Source organism: Pelodiscus sinensis, chromosome 22 (genome assembly GCF_049634645.1).
Source record: "Pelodiscus sinensis isolate JC-2024 chromosome 22, ASM4963464v1, whole genome shotgun sequence".
Lineage (NCBI taxonomy): Eukaryota > Metazoa > Chordata > Testudines > Trionychidae > Pelodiscus > Pelodiscus sinensis.
The window spans coordinates 14,410,466-14,434,942 of record NC_134732.1 but is presented as its reverse complement, the minus strand read 5'-3'; the positions used below and the strand labels follow the sequence as shown (position 1 = coordinate 14,434,942).

Here is a 24,477-nt window from a genome sequence, read left to right as displayed (position 1 = left end):
ACAAAGTTAACACAGTAGTAAACACATCCCTTACAAGGGAAGCCTTCACTAGCTTGTCTGTGGCATTGCTTACCTGTAGTTCTGATAGCTTCTATTGACTTTCCTTTATACTTATCAAACAGGCTGAGAGTTGAGTACTTGCTTTTCCCATCCTTTCCCTTGGTTATTTGCCCCAAACGATCGGACATTGCGATTAAATGTCATCTAGTAAGGAAATTTCTCTGCGCCGCTCCTGATCTGCCTTTTAATGAGAGAGAGTCGGGGAAATAGCATCAAACCAATTATTTATACTTTGATAAAGTACAAAATGTGCAAGATTCCTAGCTGATAGTAGCTAGGACTTGTAGTCAGGCAGGGTCTCCCAATAGGTTCCTGCTCAATCAGTGATGATAACCAGAAGGCTGCTTACGTGTGTGCTAAATGATGTGCACTGTGTTGACTTGTGCAATTAGTTAACACAGCAGACTTCAAGAGAGACCCCAAAGGCCACAAATCAGATAAAGAGTGAAGGTGCCAGGCCAGGTTTAATGTTAAGCGAAGTACAGTAATAGCTGTCAGTAGACTCTACCGAACCACTACACACATGTACCCCGTAACAATGGAATGACACAATCAGTGGGAGATCCCACTATCCCTAGGTCATTCAAAGACTGTTCCCCCAAGACAACACTTTATACACAGGTACAAACAAGTTACACATCAACTCCTGACGTGTCGGGTTGCCACCCATCACCCTGTAACTCGTGGTTTGATTAGATAATCTCTATCCATTATGCTGTCATTTTAGACCCATTCCTGAGCCTGAGTCCGTATTGGTGGGGAGGGCGGGTACAATCTTTTTTAATGAGCTGGTGCTGCCATGTGCTTTCAAGTTATGACCAGTACCAATTACTGGTTTACAGTTGATACCTAGTACCAATTATGGTTCTACACCTGGGCCTATTACCAGTTAGTGTTTTACATAGCCTTGTTCATACCAAATTCTGTGAGCAGGGGCCTGCCTCTTGCTCACAGCTTAGCTTTGCTTTATATTAGCCAAGTGTTGTCCATTGTTAGCTAGGCCTCAGGCCTCAAACCAGGCCTGTGCTACATGGACTTTTGTTTCAGGCCCCCATCTTACCAGAGGACTCAGTGGGGACACAGGATAAACTATGCCACTTTAACATCTCATGTTAGTGCAAGCTTTTGGGATTCAGGAGAATCTATTACAAAAGGTTTAAGGACATCAGTTGAACATCACTGAAAGAGCATAAGGAATAAGCAACATAACTGGAAGTTCAAAATATTTGATAATCTTTATGGAAGATTTTAAAAATTCCATAAGCAACTCTGTTAGCACATTCAAGTTCATTCATTTTTTTAAATAAAAAGGTGATTTTTTTCATCAAATAAACACACAAGTAATTATTGCGATGAATATATTTGTAACTCCAGGGACACACTTTTCCTACAATGCACAAGTGAACATCTCTTGACAATACACCTTCATTTAAACAGTAACACTCCACAAGAGATTATCTACTGCTGGTAAGAGACACCAGGAGAAACCCTCCCTTTCAAACAAAAAAGTCGACTACTTCAGAACTAATAAAAAAAATCAACTAGAAAGTTAGACAAGGTGGATGGAGGTGCAGTATCTTTTATTAGACCAACTTCTGTTGGTGAAAGAGAGGAGCCTTCAATAGAAGTTGGTCCAATAAAAGATATTACCTCACCCACCTTTGTCTCTAATCTCTTGGGACCAACATGGTTATAACAATGAGAAAGTTAACATTTTCATCCAATTACTTCCATCCGTGTTATTGCTTGCCAGGTTTGTTATATTTTGTGTTTTGGTTCCAAATTGTAGTTAATTAGTTTTAGGGGCAACTATTGCTTTGGAAGAATCAATTACCACAGACTGACAGACACCCTTTCAAATTCTCCTGTCTGCATCTGCTGGCTAGGAAGGAGGACACTCAGGCTTCAAGAAGTGGTATAAATGTGGCTTGAGAAAAATGAGGTTTGACTCGTGAAATTGCATACAAAATGACAGCTTATCAATGATTGTGTCAGGTCTGAAAGCACACGATAAAAATTGCATTCTCTCTGTTGTTGGCACTTCAGATTATTAGAACAAAATATTAAAATTCTATATATGCTTTACATAATTGATGCCATTTGTTTAGCTTGCACTGCGAACAAAGCCTGGACAATGTAACCCAATATATTTCTGTCAAATCAGCCATCTCTCATCATTTTCATTTTTTAGTCTCATGCACCAGAAGAAAGTTGCAACAGGGCGAGGAAAAGGAACAGAGAGGATTGAGGTTCAGGGCTTCCCACTGGCCAGTGGATTTTGGGTACTCCGTTAGGTTCTTGGGTGGAGACAAAAATGAGGTGTACAGTGTTCAGGACAGGGTTGCCAGTGAGTTGGATAGGGATGGGTGGTTCCAGGAGGGGGTGAGGAGGGCAGGGTCTGGAAGGGAGTTTGGAAGCAGAAGAGGGTGTGGGGTGGGGGTACAAGAGGGACTTTGGGGGCAGGAGGGGTTTGAGGGAGTACTGCAGAAAAGTTGGGAGGGTGAGAATGCAGCCAAATAGTTGCACTTCAAAACCCTTATGGTTGGTTGATTATTGTGCAAATGGGCTGAAATTCTCATTCACACACAATGATAAGGTGCAAAGAGTATCCTGCTGTGATGGAGTGGGAAGGGAGTACAGCCCCTCCCCCCACATCCTCCTTCACACACACACACCCCATTTGCCCACATCCCTGTTCCCCTCAGTGCACTCACCAGCAGGGCAGCAGCACTGGGATTTGCAACCCCTGGGAGCAGTGCTGAGGCCATGAGGGGCAGAGGGAGGAAGGGGGACAGAGTCACTTCCCTGCCCGGCCTAGCCCTTTGTCCAGGGCTCGCCCCTCACCTGCAGGCTGCTGCTCATCCCGGCCCCCAGCACCTCACATGGGACGGGCCGCCAGCCAGCCCCATCTGCGGAGCAGGCCCAGCCCTGCCCCCTCTTGAAGCAGGAGGCAGAGCCTGTAGAGTGGGGGGGGGGGGAAGGGAGATGGGGAGTGGTTAACCCCTTAGCTCCCAGGAGTTGCATGCCCAGGCTGGGCAAGCCCAACCCCAGGGATGAGTTTGCGCGCCTCTCCTGCCCCTCCCCACCAGCGGGAAGCTGGAGCTGGTGTGCCAGGCTGCAGCTGCATGACTGAGGCTGGAGCCACAACAATGGCTCCCTGCTTCACGGAGAGGGGAGGGTGCGGCTGAGCTCCCGCCCCACCTGCCACAGAAAATCATCTCGTATGCTGTAAGTTGCCAACCTCTGGGTCTAGCCTAACTTCTCCAAATCTGTTATTTTTTCCAAAACCTCAATTTGTAGCTTAAAATTGATCTGCAATCACTTTTAACATCCAGTAGGCTGGCTTCTGGGGTAGGACATCCTTCCCTGGCAAACAACAGATTTGATCTAATGGACTTCTTCCTTCTCTTACATTTTATGATTCTTATCAAACATGAGTTCCAGATAACAGGCTAAATTCATCACATATCATATGCAAAATACAGTAAGCATAGGCCACACACACTGAACACAGCCAGTTTGACACTGTGCTGCCATCTGCAATCTAGGCTTGTATGGCATATCTAACAGCAGCAGCCAGGAAACAATTTTGTGACCACTAAAACTGGCACTATGGGTTGATACAGTGCTGCCAGGTTTAAATCCTGGGCTGGCAGGTGTAAGGCTTTTGACTCAGCATGCTAAGTCTCAAGAAGATGGGAAGAATTTTCTACCACCCAGAAAGAACTTCCGCTGGCTGATCAGGAATCCTATGCAGCCCTTCTAGCCAGGCTGATGGGGTTACAATGTGGGGCCTTGCAGAGATAACAAGGCTTAAAGGCAATGTTGGGACACATTCTCCCTTGGCACCGCGGGCACATCTTTGGCACCTTTTCTGGTCCAAACTTTTTTCATGATCCCCAGGGCTCTGCTCCCAAAAGCTACTGTGGCCAACAGAAAAGAACGTTACCCCGTCACACCTAGGAACCAGCGCCCAGCACCAGCAGCTCCTCCTGGCAGCACATCTGCACCGCCCCCAGCGCAGCTGTCAGCGGGACTGCACGACCCCAGCCAGCAGAGGCCATGTCTGAGGGCGGGTTAGGGGTGGGGCAGCTGTGCTGCCAGGAGGAGCTGGAGGCGCAGGGCACTGGCTCCTGGTCACAATGGGGCAACACTACACTCCATTGACCACAGTGGCTCTTGGGAATAGAGCCCTGAGGATCACGATGTCTGTCCATGGACAGAAATGTCCATCTTCACAAAGCTCTAACAAGAATCCCTCCCTTATTTCCACAGTATTGTACTAGTAGGACGCGCATGGAAGAGGGAAAGAGAATTATGTCCCGATTAGCGTGGCAGACAATCTGTTTGCTCTGGCAGAGCTGTAGGGAGCCTCACGACTAGCGTATAAGAAGAGGGGATGCTGTAAATCAGGACTGTGATGCACAGGCAATGCTTTGTGGGCCCTTGGGACTGTTTTAGCAGGCATGTTGGAGATCTGGATTGAGGTATTTTAGACCAGAACCCTCTAAGGTGGAAGGCTGCGGAACACCTGTTCTCTCTGCTGTTTAGGTATCCATCCTACACTTTAATAAGCAATAACTTTCCTCAAACCCATTTTGAATTTTAACACAGTGGCAGGGGGGAAATGTTAGCTGCATTGGGAGTTGGCTGCTTAACAGAAAAACCCTGCGTTCCCGAAAGTCAGCATGCAAACAGATATCAGGGGAGAGCTGCCAAAATGAAATCCTAGCAACAAGTTATGTAACGAGTCTTAGCTACCTCTTGATCACATCTCATATCATTAAAAAGGATGAAGGAGGAATAAACAACCACTTCAAAGCAGAGAATGGAGGGGCGCAATAGGAAAAGCTTGTTGTCAAGCCTTCTGGAGCAACCACAGTCAGAGTATGGACAAGTGACATTTACAGAATACTTTGTACTTCCTACGATGACTTTCAGCTGAAAATCTCAAATCAATCTTTGCAAAGTGCTAAGTAACATTACACCTGATATCTAGAAAAGAGGGGCAGAAGACACTTAACCAAGAGAACACGAGACAATGTCAGAACTGGGAACACAATTCCATTCTCCTAACATCCAGGCTACGTCTACACTGGCATGAATTTCCGAAAATGCTTTTAACGGAAAAGATTTCCATTAAAAGCATTTTCAGAAAAGCGTGTCTAGATTGGCAGGATGCTTTTCCGCAAAAGCACTGCGTCTGTGGCCAATCTAGACGCGGTTTTCCGCAAAAAAGCCCCAATCGCCTTTTTCATGATCGGGGCTTTTTTGCGGAAAACAGTACTATGTTGTCTACACTGGCCCTTTTGCGCAAAAGTCTTTCGGAAAAAGACTTTTGCCCAAACGGGAGCAGCATAGTTTTTCCGGAAAAGCACTGATGATTTTACATGAGATCATCAGTGCTTTTCCGGAAATTCAAGCGACCAGTGTAGACAGCTGGCAAGTTTTTCCGGAAAAGCAGATGATTTTCCAGAAAAACGTGCCAGTCTAGACACAGACCCCGACTTTTGCTGTAACCACTGACCACACTGACTTCTCTTACTGTGACTGACCTTGCTACGGGACAGTGCTGATCTGAAAAAAATTGACTGTCATTCCACCTAAAAAAGAAGATAAAATGCTGGCCCTCAGACCTCAAAGTCTAAGCAAATGCCATAGAAACTGGGTATTTGCCCATCTACGCTGCTAAATTCTTCTTCTGATTCTGCTCTGCCAGCTGGGTCTTCTGCTGCACTATGGAAAAAGTACACTTGCCTTTAACTCCAAAGCTACCTCGAGAGAATTGTATTTTCCTCTCAGTCAGTCAGACTTGGGACTCAGACAGACATCTTAAGAGATTTCCCAGCCTGGTAGGCTGAAGCTCTCGCTGATAAAATCCAAACACACAAAGAAATGAATTACCCTCCTGCATGGTTATTAAAACAAATACTGCAGCGAGGTAGCACCTGCTACTTGGAGCTATTAGTGTAGGATGCAGTCATTACAATGAACTCAAGATCTCAGAACACCCACATTTCCCTGATCAAATATTTAATCTTCAGGAAAAGGGCCTTTCTATTCAATGGTCTTGCTCAGAAAGACTATGGAAGCCAAATAAATGACAATAACTAGTTAAATCCCTTTCCTTTGATCTGTTTGTTTTGTCTATTTAAATTGCAAGGTCTTTGGGGCAGAGGTCGTCTATTAGTTCAGTGGTTCCCAACCGTCAGTCCATGGTGAGGCCCTCTGTTTGTGGCCTAAGCCACTGCAGAGCAGCCAGCTTCCAGGGCGCTGCAACCTCGCCCTCTCGCCTGCCTGGCCTGTCCTGTGCAGCAGGCTCCCCGCTGGGGTGGGTAGAGAAAAGCCCTGAGCCTCGCTGCGCGATCCAGCTTGCAGGGAAGTGCTACCTCTCCCCCTCTCCTGGCTGGGAGAACAGCAGTATGCAGGCAGCGCTTCTTCCCCGTGAGCCGGATCGCATTGTGATTAACGCCTGCTGCTTGCTAGGCCTGCAAATCCAAATGTATTTCTCCAGTATTTTAACTTTGTGCATTTAGCAGTACTTTGTCCATGACTAAATCTTCCTTTGATTTGTAAACTTGTGCAGTCGGTCTGTTTCCTTGGCTGCCATTGTGGGCTTTTCATGTGGTAACAGAGTTGCAAAACATTTTAATAGAAACTAAAATGAGACTGAAAAGCTCCCAGAAATGGTCAGGGGGACTCAGGGCAGAAACAGTGTCTGAGTCTGCATTTTAGATTAATCCCCACAATGTCCATGTAGTCATCATATTAATTCGAATTGACCTCTCTTGTAGAGAGCGCCAATGAACCTGACAGTTATTAATTAAACTCAAAGAAGGAGTGAGGAGAACGTCTTGGGAGGGGACTAGAACAAGAATTTGACCTTTAGTCTGTGTTTTGTCTCAATCTGGGTTTTTGTACTGGATCTGCAAGGGGCAGCATTTATGTGAATCACTACAAGTTATTTGCACTCTACCAGTGTAAGAAAAACGTTTTCTTAACATAATCATGATCCGAGTTCTCAGCCACTGATTATTTTCAAATGATGAATACTCAATAAGTTGTTTCTGATCCTCCCAAAACCCCCAGTGCCAGCTTTAGCAAAGCTTTTGATATGGTTACTCACAATATTCTTGCCAGCAAGTTAAGGAATATGGATTGGATAGATGGACTGTAAGACAGACAGAAAGCTGGTTAGACCAGGGTTTTCCAAACTTTTTACTTTAGTTGGAACCCTTTTTTTTTCCAGTTCTGTTTTTTGAAGCCCAAAAATATAAACACATAAAAAACAAACTGAGAAAATACCAGACATGTTTGGTATTTTCTCATTAGGTAAGTTTTATTATTACTAGATGTATCAGTTTGTAGTTTCGAACTGCCTGGCTGGTAAATGTACTCAGGCTGCATGAGTGTGTCTACCAGCCAGACAGTTCGCAACTACTCGAGGGTGGGGGGGGGCGGGAGGGACGACACGGACAACAGAATCCCCTGGCTGGACTAACTCGTGCTTTGCGAGGGTGGGCGAAGGGGGGCAGTGCCCCGAGATCTGCATATGGCCGGGACAGTCCCACTCCCCGCCGACTGATTCACTCACCCCCCCTCCCCGCTCCCCCCGCTGCGCCTCTGGCCAGCCCCACTTCCCCCAACCCCCTCCCCCCCATCCCCCCCCCCCGGACAGCCAGTTCTCCCCCGCTTCTCCTCTTAATTTCCCTTGGCCAGCCCCGCTGCCCGCATCCTGACTTTTTTCCAGCGGCCACTTCTCCCCCCCACCCTCTCCATCTTCCCCAGCCAGCTCCCTACCCCCGATCTCGTGTCCCCCGGCAGCCCTGCTTCCACCGGCCCCACAATCTCCCCGGCCTGGCCCGCCCCGATTTCCCTGTCCAGTGCTGCTTCCAGTGGCCGGCTCTTCCCTCCTCCTTCCCCCGCCTCCCCTAGCTAGGACTCTGCCGGGAGCCAGAACATCCGGCTGCAGACTCCGCCCAAGCCGGCTGAGGGCTTGTGGGACCCGGCGCCACACGGGCACTCCGGGAGTGCAGAACACCCTGGCAACCATGCTGAGGCCCGGTAGCTTTTTCCTGCGGCCCGGTACCGGGCCACGGCTCATAGTTTAGGAAACGCTGGTCTAGACTACAGGCTTTTGTCGACAGAAGTTTTGTCAACAGATACTGTCAACAAAGCTTCTGTGGACAAAGAGCGTCTAGACTACAGCCACTTCTGTCGACAAAGCAAGCCACTTTGTCGACATGAGAGTGTAGACGCAATAACGCCTTCTGTCGACAGAACTCTGTCAAAAAAAGGCGTTATTCCTCGTAGAATGAGGTTTACAGCTGTTGACAAAACTGCTGAGTTCTGTCATTATGTCGACAGAACTCAGCGGCAGTGAAGACGCAGGTATAGTTTTGTCCACAAAAGTCCACTTTTGTCAACAAAACCCTGTAGTCTAGACACACCCTTAGAGACCAACAAAGGTATAGGATCATGAACTTTCGTGGATAAAACCTGGGCAGAAAAACAGGCTGAGTCAAATGTTTAGTTAATTGCCTTTGAATGCCATTCTACATTGAAAGACACTTCACTAGACTAGTCAACTATTGATTAGCAAAAGCTTATCGGATAGTTGACATATTAGTCGACTAGTTAGTTCCCCCCCTTGCTGCCTCTATCAGAAAGAGGCAGCCGGGAGGGGCGGGGGGAGGGGAGGGGAAGAGGAGTGATTGCTGTGGGGAGCCAGTTTAAAAGCCAGTTCTCCCCAGTTCCAGCTCCATGGGAGAGGGTAGGGGCGCAGCAGCAGCATTCCACCGTTGAAATGTACAAGAGTCCCTGCTAGGGCTCTTGTACATTTCAAAGTGGAAGCTCCACATGGAGCCTGGGGCCAGTGGCGGACTGAGTGTCCCAGTGGGGACTCATGTACATTTCAAATGTGGGACACCTTGCAGAACTTCTGCCTTTGAAATGTAGCAACATCTGGACAAGCTCTTGCTACACTGATAAAGTAGAAGCTCCCTTATCAACTAATTGAATAGCTGATGGAAATTCCATCAACTGTTTGAATAGCTGATTAATCTAATTTTAACATCCCTAGGCACTATGCCTGGGGCAGGGGCACCAACGTACAAGTTCGTCCAGCGTGCCATTTTCCCTAAGGCTGGCCCTAGCTGGGGTAGATATTTTGGCATAATGAATAAGCAAATAAAATGTCCTGGGTCCGCCAAAAGTTTTGTGAATGGGTTTGCCGGCCCACGGTATAAAAATGGGAAGCACTGTATCAATGTGTTTGTACAATAATTATCACAATGGGGCCCTGCTCCTGGTTGCCCCTATGCACTTCTGTAATATAAACAATAAATAATAATAACGGACTGCACAACAGAATCCCAGCGTCACAGCAGAAACAGAACACTCTACTAGAGGTCTGTCTAAATCACAGCTCCCCAGGCTTCGCCCACTCACACCAAGCTCAGATCACTAGATGAAGACTCTGCAATACCAGACAGCAATCTCATCATCTTCACCTTGCCGCCCAGTAACCAGCCTTAAACCTTGTGTTCAGAATCCAGGCACCAATGCTGCCTACTTCCCACTCCACTGAGCAAGTTCTAACCCACTAAAAACAAGGAGTCCTGTGGCACCTTAGAGACGAATAGATTTATTTGGACATATGTTCTTGTAGTTAAAATCCATTTTCTCAGACTAAACTAACCCACTAAGATAAGAGGTTGACATGGGGGCCACCAGATAAGGAGAAATTGTCATGAAAAGTGCCAGTACTAAAAACTTGATCTATGGTGCTGAGAAACTCTGGACTGAAAACGAAGCCAATGAGCAGCATTCTTGCCAAACAGGAGTGTCCTGAGGGGTTTTTGTAAGTACCTGTACAAGGCAGACTGAGCTGTTGAGGTTTTATTCACTGCATCTCTACAGAGTTAGAATATTTGGAAGTTAGAAAGCCTCAGCTGACCAGAGCAAACAGATTTATACAAGATACTGCACACTGGAAGGAACCCTTTCAATTACTCAGACACACCACAAAGTTCTAAACTATGTATAATCACACAAGAAAAGGACCTGGACATCAAGACACTTCCACAAAGACCTTGGTTGGTTCACACTGTGGTCATAAAACCTAACAAAATGTTAGGATGCATAAGGAATGGGATAGAGAATAATACTGAAAACATTATAATGCCATTATAGATCCCAACTGTATGACTTCACTTGGAATACTTCCTCTAATACAGGCAGTCCCCGGGTTATGTACAAGATAGGGACTGTAGGTTTGTTCTTAAGTTGAATTTGTATGTAAGTCAGAACTGGTACATATTGTAGGGGAAACTCTAGCCAAACATTTCTCCAGAGCTCAGTTTTATTCTTCCACACCTCACTTCCCTCAGTCCTTTATTCTCAAGCTGAGGTGTCTGCTGAGAAAAGCCGCTCTGCGTCTCCCTGGTCTGCTGGGAGGGGCGCTAGCTTCGCGTCTCCCTGGTCTGCTGGGGGGAAGCAGCTAATGCGGGGTTGCCTCACCCCATTTGTAAGTAGAGATCTGATGTAAGTCAGATTCATGTAACCCGAGGACTGCCTGTACTGGTCACCATAGCTGCAAAAGGATACTGCAGAAATGGAGGTGGTTTAAAAATGACCAGTAAAAATTATCTAGAGGCATGAAGATAATTCTGTATGCTGAGGAATTGAAAAGACTGGGACTGTTCTGTATACAAAATATACAGTTCAGAAAAGGTAAATCGGGTGCTTCTAATTACTGTCTCTCATAACATTAGTGCCTGGGGACAGCAAATGACACTCAAAAGCAACTAACTAGAAACTAATAAAAGGAAATACCATTATACATGATGCAAACCTAACTTTGGAACTCAATGCCAAGAGATAAGAAGCCAATACATTAATGGGATTTAAAAAGGAGAGACATGGATATCGTTAATAAGGACATTCACAATATAATCCATTTTGTTTTGTGGGTACTTTTTGTTTGTATAAAAACAGCATGTAAATCCTCATGTTTCATGACAACTGAGGGCATGAAGAACAAAACTCTTTTATGAGCAAATGATTCCACTGTTGTTATAAAGCACCTGTTACCAGCCAACATCTCAAACTTGTGTCTGAGAAGAGATGTTTGGGTGCATGGATTCACAGCCAGCCTACCACCTGAGTACTATAGGGTCACTTGTGCAGACGGAACACTCTGGCAGCAATCCATTAGTAAGCACAGCAATCCATTAGTAACCTCTGAGAATCCTGCTTCTCCATAAGGACTCAACAGACAGTGTAATACACGAGAAGGCCCTGCCCCAGTAGCTGAGGGCTAAAATGAAGAGGAAAAGCTAGGTACGTCCAGCCCGTGTGTTGGTCTGCAGCTCATGCAGAGAAAGAGGTGCATACAAGCTCCTGGGTTTATACAGTTCAGATAGAGATTTCAAGATCCATTCTTCCCTGAGAGCAATGAATTAGTCAGGAAATCAGGCTATAGCACACTACTCACCATATGCCAGCATAGGTGTTCTTGGATTATGCAGTGTCTACACTGCAGACTTTCTCCATGTACAGGAACCCCACTGTACCGAACAACATTAGCTATACCAACAAGAGCCCTTTTTGGCACTGGGGGTTTTGTCTGCATAGCAAGGTTGCTAAGGGATGTATTTTCCCCACACACCAGACCTGGGCAAAATACGGCCCCCGGGCCAAATCTGGCCCACCATGCCACCGGATCCGGCCCACGGATGCAGCAGGCAGCCCCAGGCAGGCTCCCCTGCTTGCCCAGAAAAGTGGCTGCTGGGCAGTTTCTCTTTAAAAACTGTGAGCCCACAAGGGAGAGGGGAAAGCTTCAGGCATAACTCCCGCCTTCAGCACAATCCCATTGGCCAGCTTCTGGCCAGAAACTGATAAGATGGACCAATTTAGCAGCTTCTGCAAATGTCAGTAACATGCTGCCTATGGCCTCATCTAGACAATGAAAGTGTTAAATAAAACTGGACCCAACACCAACCTCTGACATCTTATTAACATAAAAACAATACTAGGCTAGAAGCTGTGACTTCCTGAAATCACTTGATTAGTGTAAGATAGTAAGGCCCAAATGGAAACAAATGCAACAAGCATACATTTCACATCTCATACCTCAGAAGCCAAACCACAAAGAACAGAGCAGCTCAGTCAAGAGAGAACTACCTGTGGCTTCCACAAATTAAATCTATTACCCTTTTCCTTTTGTATAGGGGAAGTGACTTAGGATTTTGTAGGCTGTCTTTAAAGCACAAAGCAGAGATGTGTTATTTAAATGCAAATCTTTTTACTTAAAATTGCATGTATGCTCTGAGCTCTTCCAAAGCTAACAGCTGGAAGATTCAGCACAGGTACTACTATATTTTCTAAAAATCATTTGCCTTCCACCTTGCCTTGCTGAAACACCTGAGACACCAGAACGCCGAGCTCATGGAGTTACAACAGCCTTATTCCCTTAGCACAATCCACTAGGAAGAGTCATAGTACTTTAACCCCAGATTTCACACACGCAGGATGTCAACGTGTAGTCAACTACACATTTAGCCAATAAGCCCGGGCTTATCGGTTAAACCTATTGACCACATGCTAGGGATGTTAAAGACAAGTCAACTATCGGATAAGCATTTGCTTGTCAAATAGTCTGTTGACTAGTCAATTTCCCCCCCCTCCCCCTTGCTGCCTCTATGAGATAGAGACATCAAAGGGGAGGGGAAGGGGGTACTTCAAAGCGGCAGTGCCGCACAGCTGCCCCTTTAAAATGCCGAAGGGCCACGAAGCCCGGGTCAGCAGGGGACTCCCCAACCAACCCCAGGTTCCGAGCAGTATTTCCCCAGATCCAGCCCGCAGATGCAGCAGGGAGCCCCAGGCAGGCCCACAGCTTGCCCCACAGACTGCTCAGAAAAGCTGCTGTGAGGCAGTTTCTCTTTAAAAACTGTGAGCCCGGAGGGGAGGCGGAAGGCTTCAGGCATAACTCCCGCCCTCAGCACAATCGCACTGGCCAGCTGTGTGGAGGCTGTCCCTTTGAATGTGGGCAGATGTGTAGCCCAGGGTCAGCTGGAGACTCCCCAGCTGATCCCGGGCTCTGCGCAGCATTTCCCCAGAACCCCGGGGTCAGCTGGGGAGTCCCCAACTGACCCCAGGCTCCGCACAGCATGCAGTGCAGCACAGAGCCAGGGATCAGTGGGGGACTTGAGTCCCCCGCTGACTCTGGGCTCCAAGGCTTTGAAATACACAAGAGACCCCGCTAGGGACTCTTGTACATTTCAAATCAGGCACCCGCGTGCAGCCTGGAGTCAGTGGGACTTCCTGCTGGCCCAGGGCTATACGCAGTGTTCCGCATTCCTCCTTTGAAATGTACAAGAGCCTCCGCTAGGGCTCTGTAAGGTTTAAGCTGGCTCTCCCAGCACTGGCTCCTGCTTCTTCTCCCCTCCCCTCCGCCCTTGCTACCTCGGGTATATCCCTAGTTCTTACTACATTTAAAATGCAGAGCTGCAATTGAGGTAGCTCCCAGGGCCAGCACAAGCTGAGACTGAGTGCCTTCCCCTATTGACTAATTGTGTAGTCAATAGAATTTTTATTGGCTACAAGATTAGTTAAATATTAGTTAGTTGGTGTAGTCTTAACATCCCTAGCTATCTTCACAATCATAATAACTCAAGAAGAACATGTTTTGAAACCACAGAGATTAAAGGTCAAATGCCCATTATGATACATCTGTGAGAAAGTTTCTTATTTGCCATTACTGAGTGGATTTGTCAAGCCCTGTTGAGTTGAATATAAAATCTTCTCCACAGGAAATGGTGGGAGTTCCATTGCCTGGCACCTTTAGAACTAAATAGGAGTACTAGTGCATGTCCTGTAGGAAACAATACTGCACGGGCATGGAGATGAATAAATCCTTCTCTATAAAACTTCATTGGTTTTCCCACATTCATCAAATCTGTTGAAACAAATCAGTCAAGCTACAAATAAAATGTACAGAAGTTCAGGCAAGTTTGTAGTTCAAATACTCCAATATTTGAGATGCAAGATCCTAAAAAAGTATTTCCAATTCTCTCCCTTAAAAAAAAAAACCCTTATAATACCGCTTTTCATTCTGCTGTTGGGTTTACATATAGCCAGTAATTCAAAACTCTTGGTTGCACTGAATATGCATATCAAAGTCCATGAAAAATCAGAGCAGGGCAGACTGATTTAATTTAGCAAGATTTAAATCAGTAAGCAAGAAACTTCAATTGCAACCACTGATTTAGTGTTTCAAATTTGTACTTTCCACATATTTTCCTCAAGGTTGATTCTCATTGGTTGGTAACCATTAAAATATGTTCATTTGCAATTAAATAGAGCCCTCATGGTAAATGTGGTGATTCTTTTTGCAAATCTGAGCAACCACATAGCTTAACTAACACTTATTCAGATTCCTAGTTTTTATATCTACTATATATGTGAGAAAATGTGTACATCTGGCCGTCTATCCAGTCCATCCATCCACGAGCCGTTTGCTCAAGAATGCCTCCTAAGCCAGCAGTTTCTGCCCACAGCAGCGGATCGGTGCTGGTCCACGAACCGCTCGCTGACAGGCCACAGCAGCTGCTGGAGCTGAAGCCAGCTGTTTGCAGTGGCTTAGCTCCAGCAGCTGTGGCGGCTGATTTTTGTGCTGGGACTGAGGCAGCAGCAGCAGAAGGTGGAGCAGGAGGTGCCTCCCTCTTCCCTCCTATCTTACTAAGGTGGCGGCTCAGCCAGAGCTCTGTGCTCCTCCGCCCCCACTGCCGATTTTGCAGGCAGCAGCGCTGGGGCTGAGGTGGCACCATTAGGAGGCAGAACAGGAGGTTCCTCAGCAACGGCAGCCTGACCGGGGCTCCACACTCCTCCCACCCACCCACGCGGCCGATTTTGCCAGCGGCTGTGCTGGGGCTGAGGTGGCAACAGGAGGCGGCGTAGCAGGAGGTGCCTCCCTCCCTCCTTCCCCCTTGGTAATGGCAGCTCCACAGTCCACCCACATGGGGGTGCAGGAAACGCTCAGGGAGGGCAGGGGCGCTAAGGAGGAGGGCATGTGCATGCTGCCAATGGCTGCTCCCCCTGCCCACATGGCAGTAATGGCCACGCTCCATGGGGGGGGGGGGGGGGAAGCCTCCCTTTAGGGAGTACGGAGGTGGGGGCAAAGGGGTATTGAGTGAGGGCGTAGTGGGTCACGGGGCAAGATGGTGTTGGCATGGGCTGTAGAGGTCAGAGGTTAAAAGATCAAAGGGCACAAGGCATGGGGGGGGTGTCAAAGGGTGTTAGGCATTGGGGAGCAAGAGGCTGGGTTGGGGCAAGATCGACCAGTAACATTTTATTTGCATATTCATGATTTGCATAATGAATTTTCAAATATGAAAATAAAAAGTTTTACTGGTCCACCAACAGTTTGTGAATGGATCTGCTTGTCTGAAGTATAAAAAAAGATTGGGAACCACTGTCCTAAACAGTAAGAGCTAGGACCACCAATCTGATATGCAGCTTTCTCCTGTCATAATTTAAATCAAGATCAGGGTTTGGTTGTGCCAAGACAATGGGATGTGCATGATCAAACGGAATGGGAGGGGTGTGACAGAAGTGACAGTTTTAATCACGAATGACCACGAGGGTGGGAAGGGGGAAGCACCCCAGCCCTGGGCTGTTCCACTGGCCACCCCATCTCCTGCCAACTCCCTGCCCGGACTCCTACACACCCATCTCTGCCCAGAACCCCCACCCTCCGCTCTGATTCCTGCACCTCCTGCTATGAGCCCCTCCACAACACCAATCCTGACTCCTGCACCCCCACACTCCAGCTCTGAGGCCCCCAGATCCCCAAGCACCTGCCCTGATTCCTGTACCCCCCACACCCACTGCCCTGAAGGAACTAAGCAATGCCGGATACATCTTTTAGTATTTTACATAGCTAGAAAATGGTGAATAATGCATTTATTTCCTAAATCAGAGGTGGCCACCCACGGCTCGAGAACCGCATGCGGCTCTTCCCCCCTTTGAAGTGCGGCTCACGAAGCCTTCCCGCATCTCACGAAGTTACCCTTTCACTCCTAGAAATGGTCCCCAGCCCCCTGTGCTCACCGGGACAGAGGAGCCGTCCTATGTGGCAATTCAAGATGGTGGCAACCAACAGGCACCTGATGTGGCTAAAAAGCCTTGTATTTTCTTTTAAAGCGGCAGCGTCCTTTTTTTGGGGAGGGGGCTAAACAACTCTGGGGGGCTGATGGGGAGCTTTTCCTCCCCCCCACCACCAACAAAAATTGCTCCAAAAAAAAATCTGGTGTGGCTCTTTGCATTTTTTCCACCGCTGTTTCAGCTCTCTTCGTTTAATGGGCTGGCCACCCCTGTCCTAAATGATGATTAACAACATATATAAAAATCATGTATTTGTTTTTATTAACTAAAATTCCTTTAAATAAGCTGGATGCATAATAAAAATAGTTCATCAAAATATGCGTTGTATTTCAAACTAACTGATTTATTAAACAAAGGAAGTACAGGCAACCCCTGCTCTTACAACCTAATTGGTTCCTGGAGAACAGTGGTAAGTCGAACTCTTATTGCCCATAAGGGCAATGTTATGAATGGGGGTTCCTTTCCTGGCCCGCTTTGCCTCCTGGGAGTGATAGTCTCCTGGAGCCAGCAGTGCAAATGGCACCCTGAGCCAGCTGGGGACTGTGCCAGGTGGTAGGAGGCCCCGCGGTGCGGCAAAATAGTGCCCTGAGCCGGCCGGGGGCTGTACTGGACGGTAGGCGGCCCCACAGCTCCTGGAGCAGGGTGGCCATAAAAGAGGGGGGGAGGGTCGCAGGTCGGGTAGTCGTAAGTCAGGAGGGGCAGGTGGTCACCTGTATTATTGGTAGTTAGTCATCTAGGTCACCAATTAAATTAATAAGCAAGAAGGTTTAAAACAAACTAAAGGAAGCACTTCCTCATGCAACGCACTTTTTCATACAAGTCAACCTGTGGAAATTGTGTGATGCGATATTGTGAAGGTCAAAATTATAACGGGGTTCAAAAAGAATGATGTAGGTTCATAGAGGATATGTCCATCAATGACTAGTAACCAAGATGGTCAGGGATGCAACCACATGCTCTAGGTGTCTCTAGTCTCTAAGGGTATGTCTACACTACCCTCCTAGTTCGAACTAGGAGGGTAATGTATGCATACCGCACTTGCTAATGAAGCCCGGGATTTGAATTTCCCGGGCTTCATTAGCATAAGCGGGGAGCCGCCATTTTTAAATCCCCGCTGCTTCGAACCCCGTGTAGCGCGGCTACACGGGGCTCGAACTAGGTAGTTCGGACTAGGGTGCCTATTCCGAACTACCGGTACACCTCGTTTCACGAGGAGTACCGGTAGTTCGGAATAGGACCCTAGTCCGAACTACCTAGTTCGAGCCCCGTGTAGCCGCGCTACACGGGGTTCGAAGCAGCGGGGATTTAAAAATGGCGGCTCCCCGCTTATGCTAATGAAGCCCGGGAAATTCAAATCCCGGGCTTCATTAGCAAGTGCGGTATGCATACATTACCCCGCTAGTTCGAACTAGCGGGGTAGTGTAGACATACCCTAAGAGTACGTCTAGACTACATGCCTCTGTCGCCAGAGGCATGTAGATTAGGCTACCAGACATAGTAAAATGAAGCGGCGATTTAAATAATCGCCGCTTCATTTAAATTTACATGGCTGCCGCGCTGAGCCGACAAACAGCTAATCAGCTGTTTGTCGGCTCAGCGCGATAGTATGGACGCGCAGGTGGCGACATCAAAGGTATTTGTCGACCACCCAGGTATAACCTCATCCCAGGAGGCATACCTGGGTGGTCAAATACCTTTGATGTCGCCACCCGTGCGTCCAGACTATCGCGCTGAGCCGAGAAACAGCTGATCAGCTGTTTGTCGGCTCAGCGCGGCAGCCATGTAAATTTAAATGAAGCGGCGATTATTTAAATTGCCACTTCATTTTACTATGTCTGGTAGCCTAATCTACATGCCTCTGGCGACAGAGGCATGTAGTCTAGGCGTACCCTTACTGTCTGAAGCTTGGAGTGGATGACGAGATGGATCACTCGATCACCAGTTATGTCCATTCCTTTTGAAGTACCTGGCATTGCCCATTGTTAGAAGACAGCATACTGGGCTGGATGTACCATTGGTCTGACCAAGTATAGCTATTTTTATGTTAGTGTCCTTCAAAATTTTAGAACTAGCAGATGTCATCCTTTTGTACCTAGTGTTCATTAGGGATTAATTACCGGGAGATGCTTAGTAGGTAACTGGTTAACCCTTTACATCCCTAGTGTTCACTCATAGGTTGGAAGAGAAAAGCAAAACTTTCTTCCTTTTTCAACTCTCAGTTTCTCAACTTTGCATTAATAAATCATTGAATTGAATTAGTTGTATAAACTGAAATAAACCAAATATTCTCTTTACACCTTCAGAAGAGGCTACTGCTATCAAAGGCTGACTTAGCACTTCAACAAACTGTGCGTTCCATGTAGTTAACCAGTGACTTCCACCAATTCCGTGGTCTGACTTTCTTTAAAATGTGTTAGCAAATATGTACTGTACTACTTAATAGGGATGTTAAGTATCAGTTAATTGAGCAGTTGATTAACCTCATGAATTCTTATTAGTTACTCAACTATTCTATAGTCCCTGGGGCAGGGGTGGCCAAAAGGGCCTCCACCGGCCTGCCAAACAGGTTGATCCAGCGAGTGGAGGCCCTGCCACTCCTCTGCCCCCAGGCCAATTAGGGCCTGGGAGCAGGGGGAAGCACATGAAGTTTCCTCCATCCTGCAAGGAGTGTGTGGTGCTTAGCCGTGCCTCGCACTCCTAGCAGGGTGGGAGGAGACTTCGTGCGCTCTCCTCTCCCCAGACCAATCAGGGCTTGGGGGCGGGGGGAAGCACACAAAGTTTCCTCCAGCCTGCTCCCACCCTGCAGGGAGTGCGTGGTGCTTAGAAACACCATGCACTTCTGGAAGGGTGGGAGGAGACTTCGCATGCTCCCCTGCCCCCAAGCCCTGATTGGCCTGGGGGCAGAAGGGGGAGTGTGCGAAGTCTCCTCCTACTGCTGGGGCATGGGTGCCTAGAGGGAACTTTGGGGGGGGGGCAAAGACTTCACACACTCCCCCATACCACAGACCAATCATGGTCTGTGAGTGGGAAATGAGTGGCCCTCTTCCGCTTGAGGCCCCACCTCTTCCAGAGCAGCCTGGGGCCACGTCAAAAATTTCGGAAGTGGCCCCCAGTAAAAAAATTATTGCCCACCCCACTCTAGGGGTTGGGCGGGTAGCTAGTGCACTCTGGCCCCACTTCCGAGGAGCCCCCTGCCACTTCATGCTACTGCCCCTGTAAAAATGCAATTTAAATTAAAAATGTATCGTTGACTTTTATCAAGCCTGAATTAAAGGAAGTGTTTAATTGGGAAAGGACAAGAGATCCAAGGAAGTAAGTGATCATATTATAGTTTGAGTAGCACTTTTAACATGCTTGGAATAATAAAAAGTCTTGCTTAGATCTTCTGAAAAGCAGTTATGTTCTGTATGCAAAACATTTGGACTGAGCACTGCTGGATAGGAAGTGAGAAACATTTCACTGACAGTCAACTTCTCATTTACATAGGCTTTTCATCTGTGGATTACAAAATACTTTACAATGGTGGGTAAGCTTCCTATCAACTTTACAGACAGGAAAACTGAGCACACAAGGAGGACCTAACTGACTTTCCCAAGGTCATGTCAGTCTGTGAATTAGTAGTAAAGCCAAAAACAAAACCCATCTCCTTTGAATCTTGGTGTACCTCCCTGCCTACCTTCAGTGGGATGGCCTGCATGATTCATTTATAAACTACGATTATCCTGATCTGCAGAATATCAAAAACATCCTAGTTGGTTTATCATGTACACTCCCCAAAGTATTTGTGGCATGATAAAATACTATACACTCCTTGAATGTAGAAAAATGACAGTTAGCACAATATCATGCACATGCTCATCAATGAGTGGCAAGAAACTGCCCCTGGTTAGTTTGGGGCTTAATATTTTTTAATAAAGCTTTTCACGCTTATGGCTATACAGAAAAGCACCCAGGATGTGACTTTATGTGGCATTGCTTTTCTGTTAATTCAGAAAAAATTCTGAACCACAGACGAACTGCCTAGACCCAAATGCTAGCACAATAGGAGAAAAATCCCTCCTCCCCACCTCCAAACGTGCTCCAGGACCACTACTCCAGCCTTAAGACAACAATAGCCTCTCAAACACTTGCACCTGCCCAGACTCCACACACAGGTGGAGATACCTGACAAATCTATATAGCAGCAGCCTGGACAGTAAATTTCCACAGTAGAAAACATGCAGGAAGTTTATGAACAGTTTGAGACAGATATATATCCAATGCAGTCTTCCTAAACCCTGTCCCCAACTACTCCTTGACGTAGATTCATTCCAGCTCCAGTGAAAGAGAATCCTGTACAGACACATAGGAAGAAGAGGATTCCCACACATCCCTCCCCCAATTAGTTTCAATGGGGTGTTAACTCTACAGTCTGTTGCCTTTACTGCTGTATCTCTGAAACTCCTGGGAGGCTTCAAACTCCCCATTCTAGACAACCACAAGCCCTGTGCTCACATCAACCATCAGCATAGAGAGTAAGTCTTCCTGCTAGTGACAACGGATGATTTGTTAAACCCTGCCAGCTCATCTCCAAATTTAATTTCATCCCATACTCCAAGTTATTCCGTTATATACCACCTAAAAGAATGTCCTTTGTCTCTGTGATTTTACATATCTGTATCTGTATCTATTTTAGAATATGTCTGTGTGCGTATCTAGGAGTCCACTGGTTCAAGAAGTCCTCCCAAATAGTAAGAGCTAGGGCCACCAAATTTGGTATACAGCTTCCTCTTCTCCTAACCTAAAGCAAGGTCAGAGTTTGGTTGTGCCACAGTCAGAAGCCCTAGGAAAAGGACTCTTTTCCTTAGCACACAAAGGGAGTGGCTGCTGTTCGGAGGGATGTAAACAAGAATGGCCACTGGAGGCAGCAAGCCTGAAGGGGGGAGCTATCCTCAGTGTCCACTGGGAGCAGCAGTACCACCAAGGGAGTGGCCAGCAGGTCTGGGGCTCCGCCATCTTGCCTCCCAGCACATGGAGTAAGTAGCAACCCTGCTTCAAACCCCTTCCCCCTTCCTGCCCCTTGGCCACAGTGCCGGGAGAGGAAAAAAGGCCCCTGGTGGCAGGGGAGGGGCTGGGAGGAAGGAAAAAAGGCCCCTGACAGCTAGGAGAGGACTGGAGGGACAGAAAAGGCCCCTGGCAGATGGGACCCCTCTGCCCTGAGCCCCTCCTCACCTAACCCTCACTTGTGGACTCCTCCACCCCAGCCTCCTGCACACACCCCCATCCCTAAAACCCTGCCCAGAGTCCTGCACACACCCCCATCTGCCTTCTGCCCTGAAAGACCAGGGCAACACTGGGTATGTCTGCTAGTCTTTATGATAACTTTGTAATTAGCTTTTCTCACACTCAAAGAGCAGCCCTTTTAATCTTTTCTCCCAAATCAACACCTGCAGCCTTTTAGGAGTTTCTGTTGCTCCCTTTAAGTGGTTAACATTTTCCTGGTAATACAAGTGCTCAAAACTGGACACTATATTCTAGATGCAGCTGTACCAGCGTCACAGAGGATGATCACCTCCTTGCAGTCCTTTTCCTTACAGTCCTTTACCTGACCTTTTAGCATGGCAGTTCAAGAGATTCCAGCCCCACCCTCCGCACCCAGCTCCCTTCCACAGTCAAATACAAAAGCTTTGTTCTAGTGGAAGAGGCTTAAGCCTACCATTCATGTGGTGTTACAGCTTCCTGACAAATTCAAATTTTACGCCTACAAACCTTCTAAAAATTTTGTTCCAAAATACACAGCTCCCCAGCTCACTTAACTCTGTACCAACATGACAAAAACCTATTGCTAATCTATACCTGCATGCACATACACACAAATATACACAGAGCTCTTGAATGCTACAAAGAAGTTTCTGATAATCTCTCAAAGTGAAATCAAGTCGTGCTTCTGCGAGTTATAACATTATATTACAGCCCTCTGGGTTTATCCACATGTATTCTTCTCTGGAAAAAGTTTTTATCCAAACTTGTGTTACAGTCACAAATCTGTATGCCTCTTCCCTGGGAGAAACTTTTGGGAGTGGATTAAGATAGTTTTAGTAATGAAAGTCAGTTTATTTCCACAGCATAATTTTCTGGATAGATTAGGAAGAAGAAATTTACAGATCACCAGCTTTTACCTGTTCAGAATGTTTCTGTGTGACCATGCAACAAATATCTGAAATAGGAATGTTAAGTTTAACGGGTTAATTGATTAAGCAGGATCCCGCAGGCAGGGCCACTCCAGCCGGTATGGAACAGCCCCCAACCAGCAGAGCTGCCAACCGTGTGGGGCTGCCAGTGCAGGGCCTGCAGCTCCTGGCCCTGCAGGGCAGCCAGCTACCATTCCCAGCCCCATGGTGGGCCTAGAGGGGCTGGAGCAGCCTTCCACTTGTGGGCTGCTCCCGGGCACCAGTTACCTGTTTACATCCCTAATCTAAAAAAATCTACATTTATGTTTTTTCTATTCCCAATGACAAACTAAATTAGGCAGGGAGCTGGGAGATAACTAACCTATTACAGGAATGAGTCAACTAACCTATTACAGGAATGAGTCAGTGCTACACGAAAAAGGAGACTCACTTAGAAGCAGTGTTCCCTCTAAGGTGTGCAACTCTGCGGGCGAGCGCCCCAAGGATTTCAAGCCCACCCACCTCCTCAGCAGAGTGGCGCAGGGTCGGCTAAGATGCTCAAGGGTGGGGCTGCATGCGGGGTGTCTGCCCCACCCCAGGAGCAGCAGGGCAGCCACCACCCTGCCTTGGCCCAAGCTTCAGGATGGGCAGCAGCTGCTCCCACAGCCAAAGCTGGAGCCGTTTGATTGGCGGCAGCTGCTCGGAGCAGACAGAAAGAAAGCAGCACAACATCACAGCAAAGATGTAGGAAACAATCAGAATCCTTCATATTATAATAGCTTCCCCATGCAGTCACCATGAACCGTGGCCCCAATTCCGGCAGCCACCACATCTCTAGCCATTGCAAAGTACAGTAAAACTCCAATTGTCCGGCATCCAGTGGTCCGGCACTCCTGATAGTCCGGCACCACCTGGAACCCAGAAGTGCTCCACGCAGCCGGACAATTGGAGCTGCTCTGCTCCAGGCTTCCCCGAGTCAGCCGCTGGTCAGTTTCAGCAGCTGACTTGGGGACACCTGGGGAAGAGCAGCTGGGGTGCTCTGCCCTGGGCTTCCCAGAGTCAGCTGCTGGTCAGTTTCAGCAGCGGCTGACTTGGGGACGCCTGGGGCAGAGCAGCTGGGGTGGTGCCGGGTTGGTCCCGCAGCGTCGCCCCCCCATCCACCCCACTCCAGACCCCTCATAGCCCCCCCCTTCCAATAGTCTGGCACAGTGGTCCCCAACCTTTTGAGGTTGTTGGGCACCAGGGGGCGTGGCCGTTCGCCCACTGGGCGCCAGGGGGTGGGGACACTTGCACGCCCTGGGGCGCCCTCCCCCATCGCCGCGTGCCCGGGGCTGGGGCTTCCCCCCTCCCCCCCCCCGCAAGCGCCGCGCGCCCGGGGCCGGCGCTTCCCCCCCTCCCCCCCGCAAGCGCTGCGCGCCCGGGGCCGATGCTCCCCCGCAAGCACCTGAGCACCTGGCGGGCGCATGCAAATGCCCCCGCGGGCGCCACGGCGCCCACGGGCACCATGTTGGGGACCACGGGTCTGGTATATCTGATAATCCGGCATCCCCTGGGTCCTAAAGGTGCCGGATTATCAGCAGTTTACTGTCTTGTAAACAGTTCATTTGTGGCAGGTCAGGTGCTGCCAAACTTAAGAACAGCAGCAGTTGTTCTTTGCCAAGGAAATCGTTCCTGCCACCATTTATTACTGGTGTTGTGTAGCAGCGCTGCACAGGTCTTTAAGAAAAACAGCTTATTGTTCAAACTTTTCAGGTATGGGTTTGGGGGAGGGGTGTCTGTGTGCTGTCTTTTTACCATACCTGTATCTGACGGCATGACTCGGGTCAGCCATAATAGTACAGATGCGTGGGTGAAATTTCTGATTTAACAGCTCTTTTCATTCTTTGTGACTGGGAAAGGACTATTTTAGTATTCTTTCTTCTAGAATGTTTATATATATATATATATATATATATATATATATATATATATATGATATTTATTAGTAACTGGTGGGTGCAACGGTGGCACACATCCGAACATATTGGTACACAAGACAAAATTCACTCAGCTCATGGGTGGAAAATCTTAGCAGGAACACTGCTTAGAAAGTATGACTATC

The 24,477-nt window shown here is 47.7% G+C and overlaps 1 protein-coding gene across 8 annotated transcripts in view; it reads right to left on the bottom strand.

Annotated features, from left to right (window-relative positions):
- Positions 1-24,477, bottom strand: part of PRRC2B (proline rich coiled-coil 2B) — an 86,999-nt gene that overhangs the window by 58,046 nt on the left and 4,476 nt on the right. For all 8 annotated transcript variants that reach the window (XR_001368643.2, XM_025187388.2, XM_006128379.3 and 5 more), the window contains exon 2: positions 74-241. Coding sequence is in view for 7 of the 8 variants with exons in the window: in XM_025187388.2 (XP_025043173.2) it covers positions 74-188 (115 nt within the window). In the remaining variant the exon portion in view is untranslated. The remainder of the gene's footprint in view (positions 1-73; positions 242-24,477) is intronic.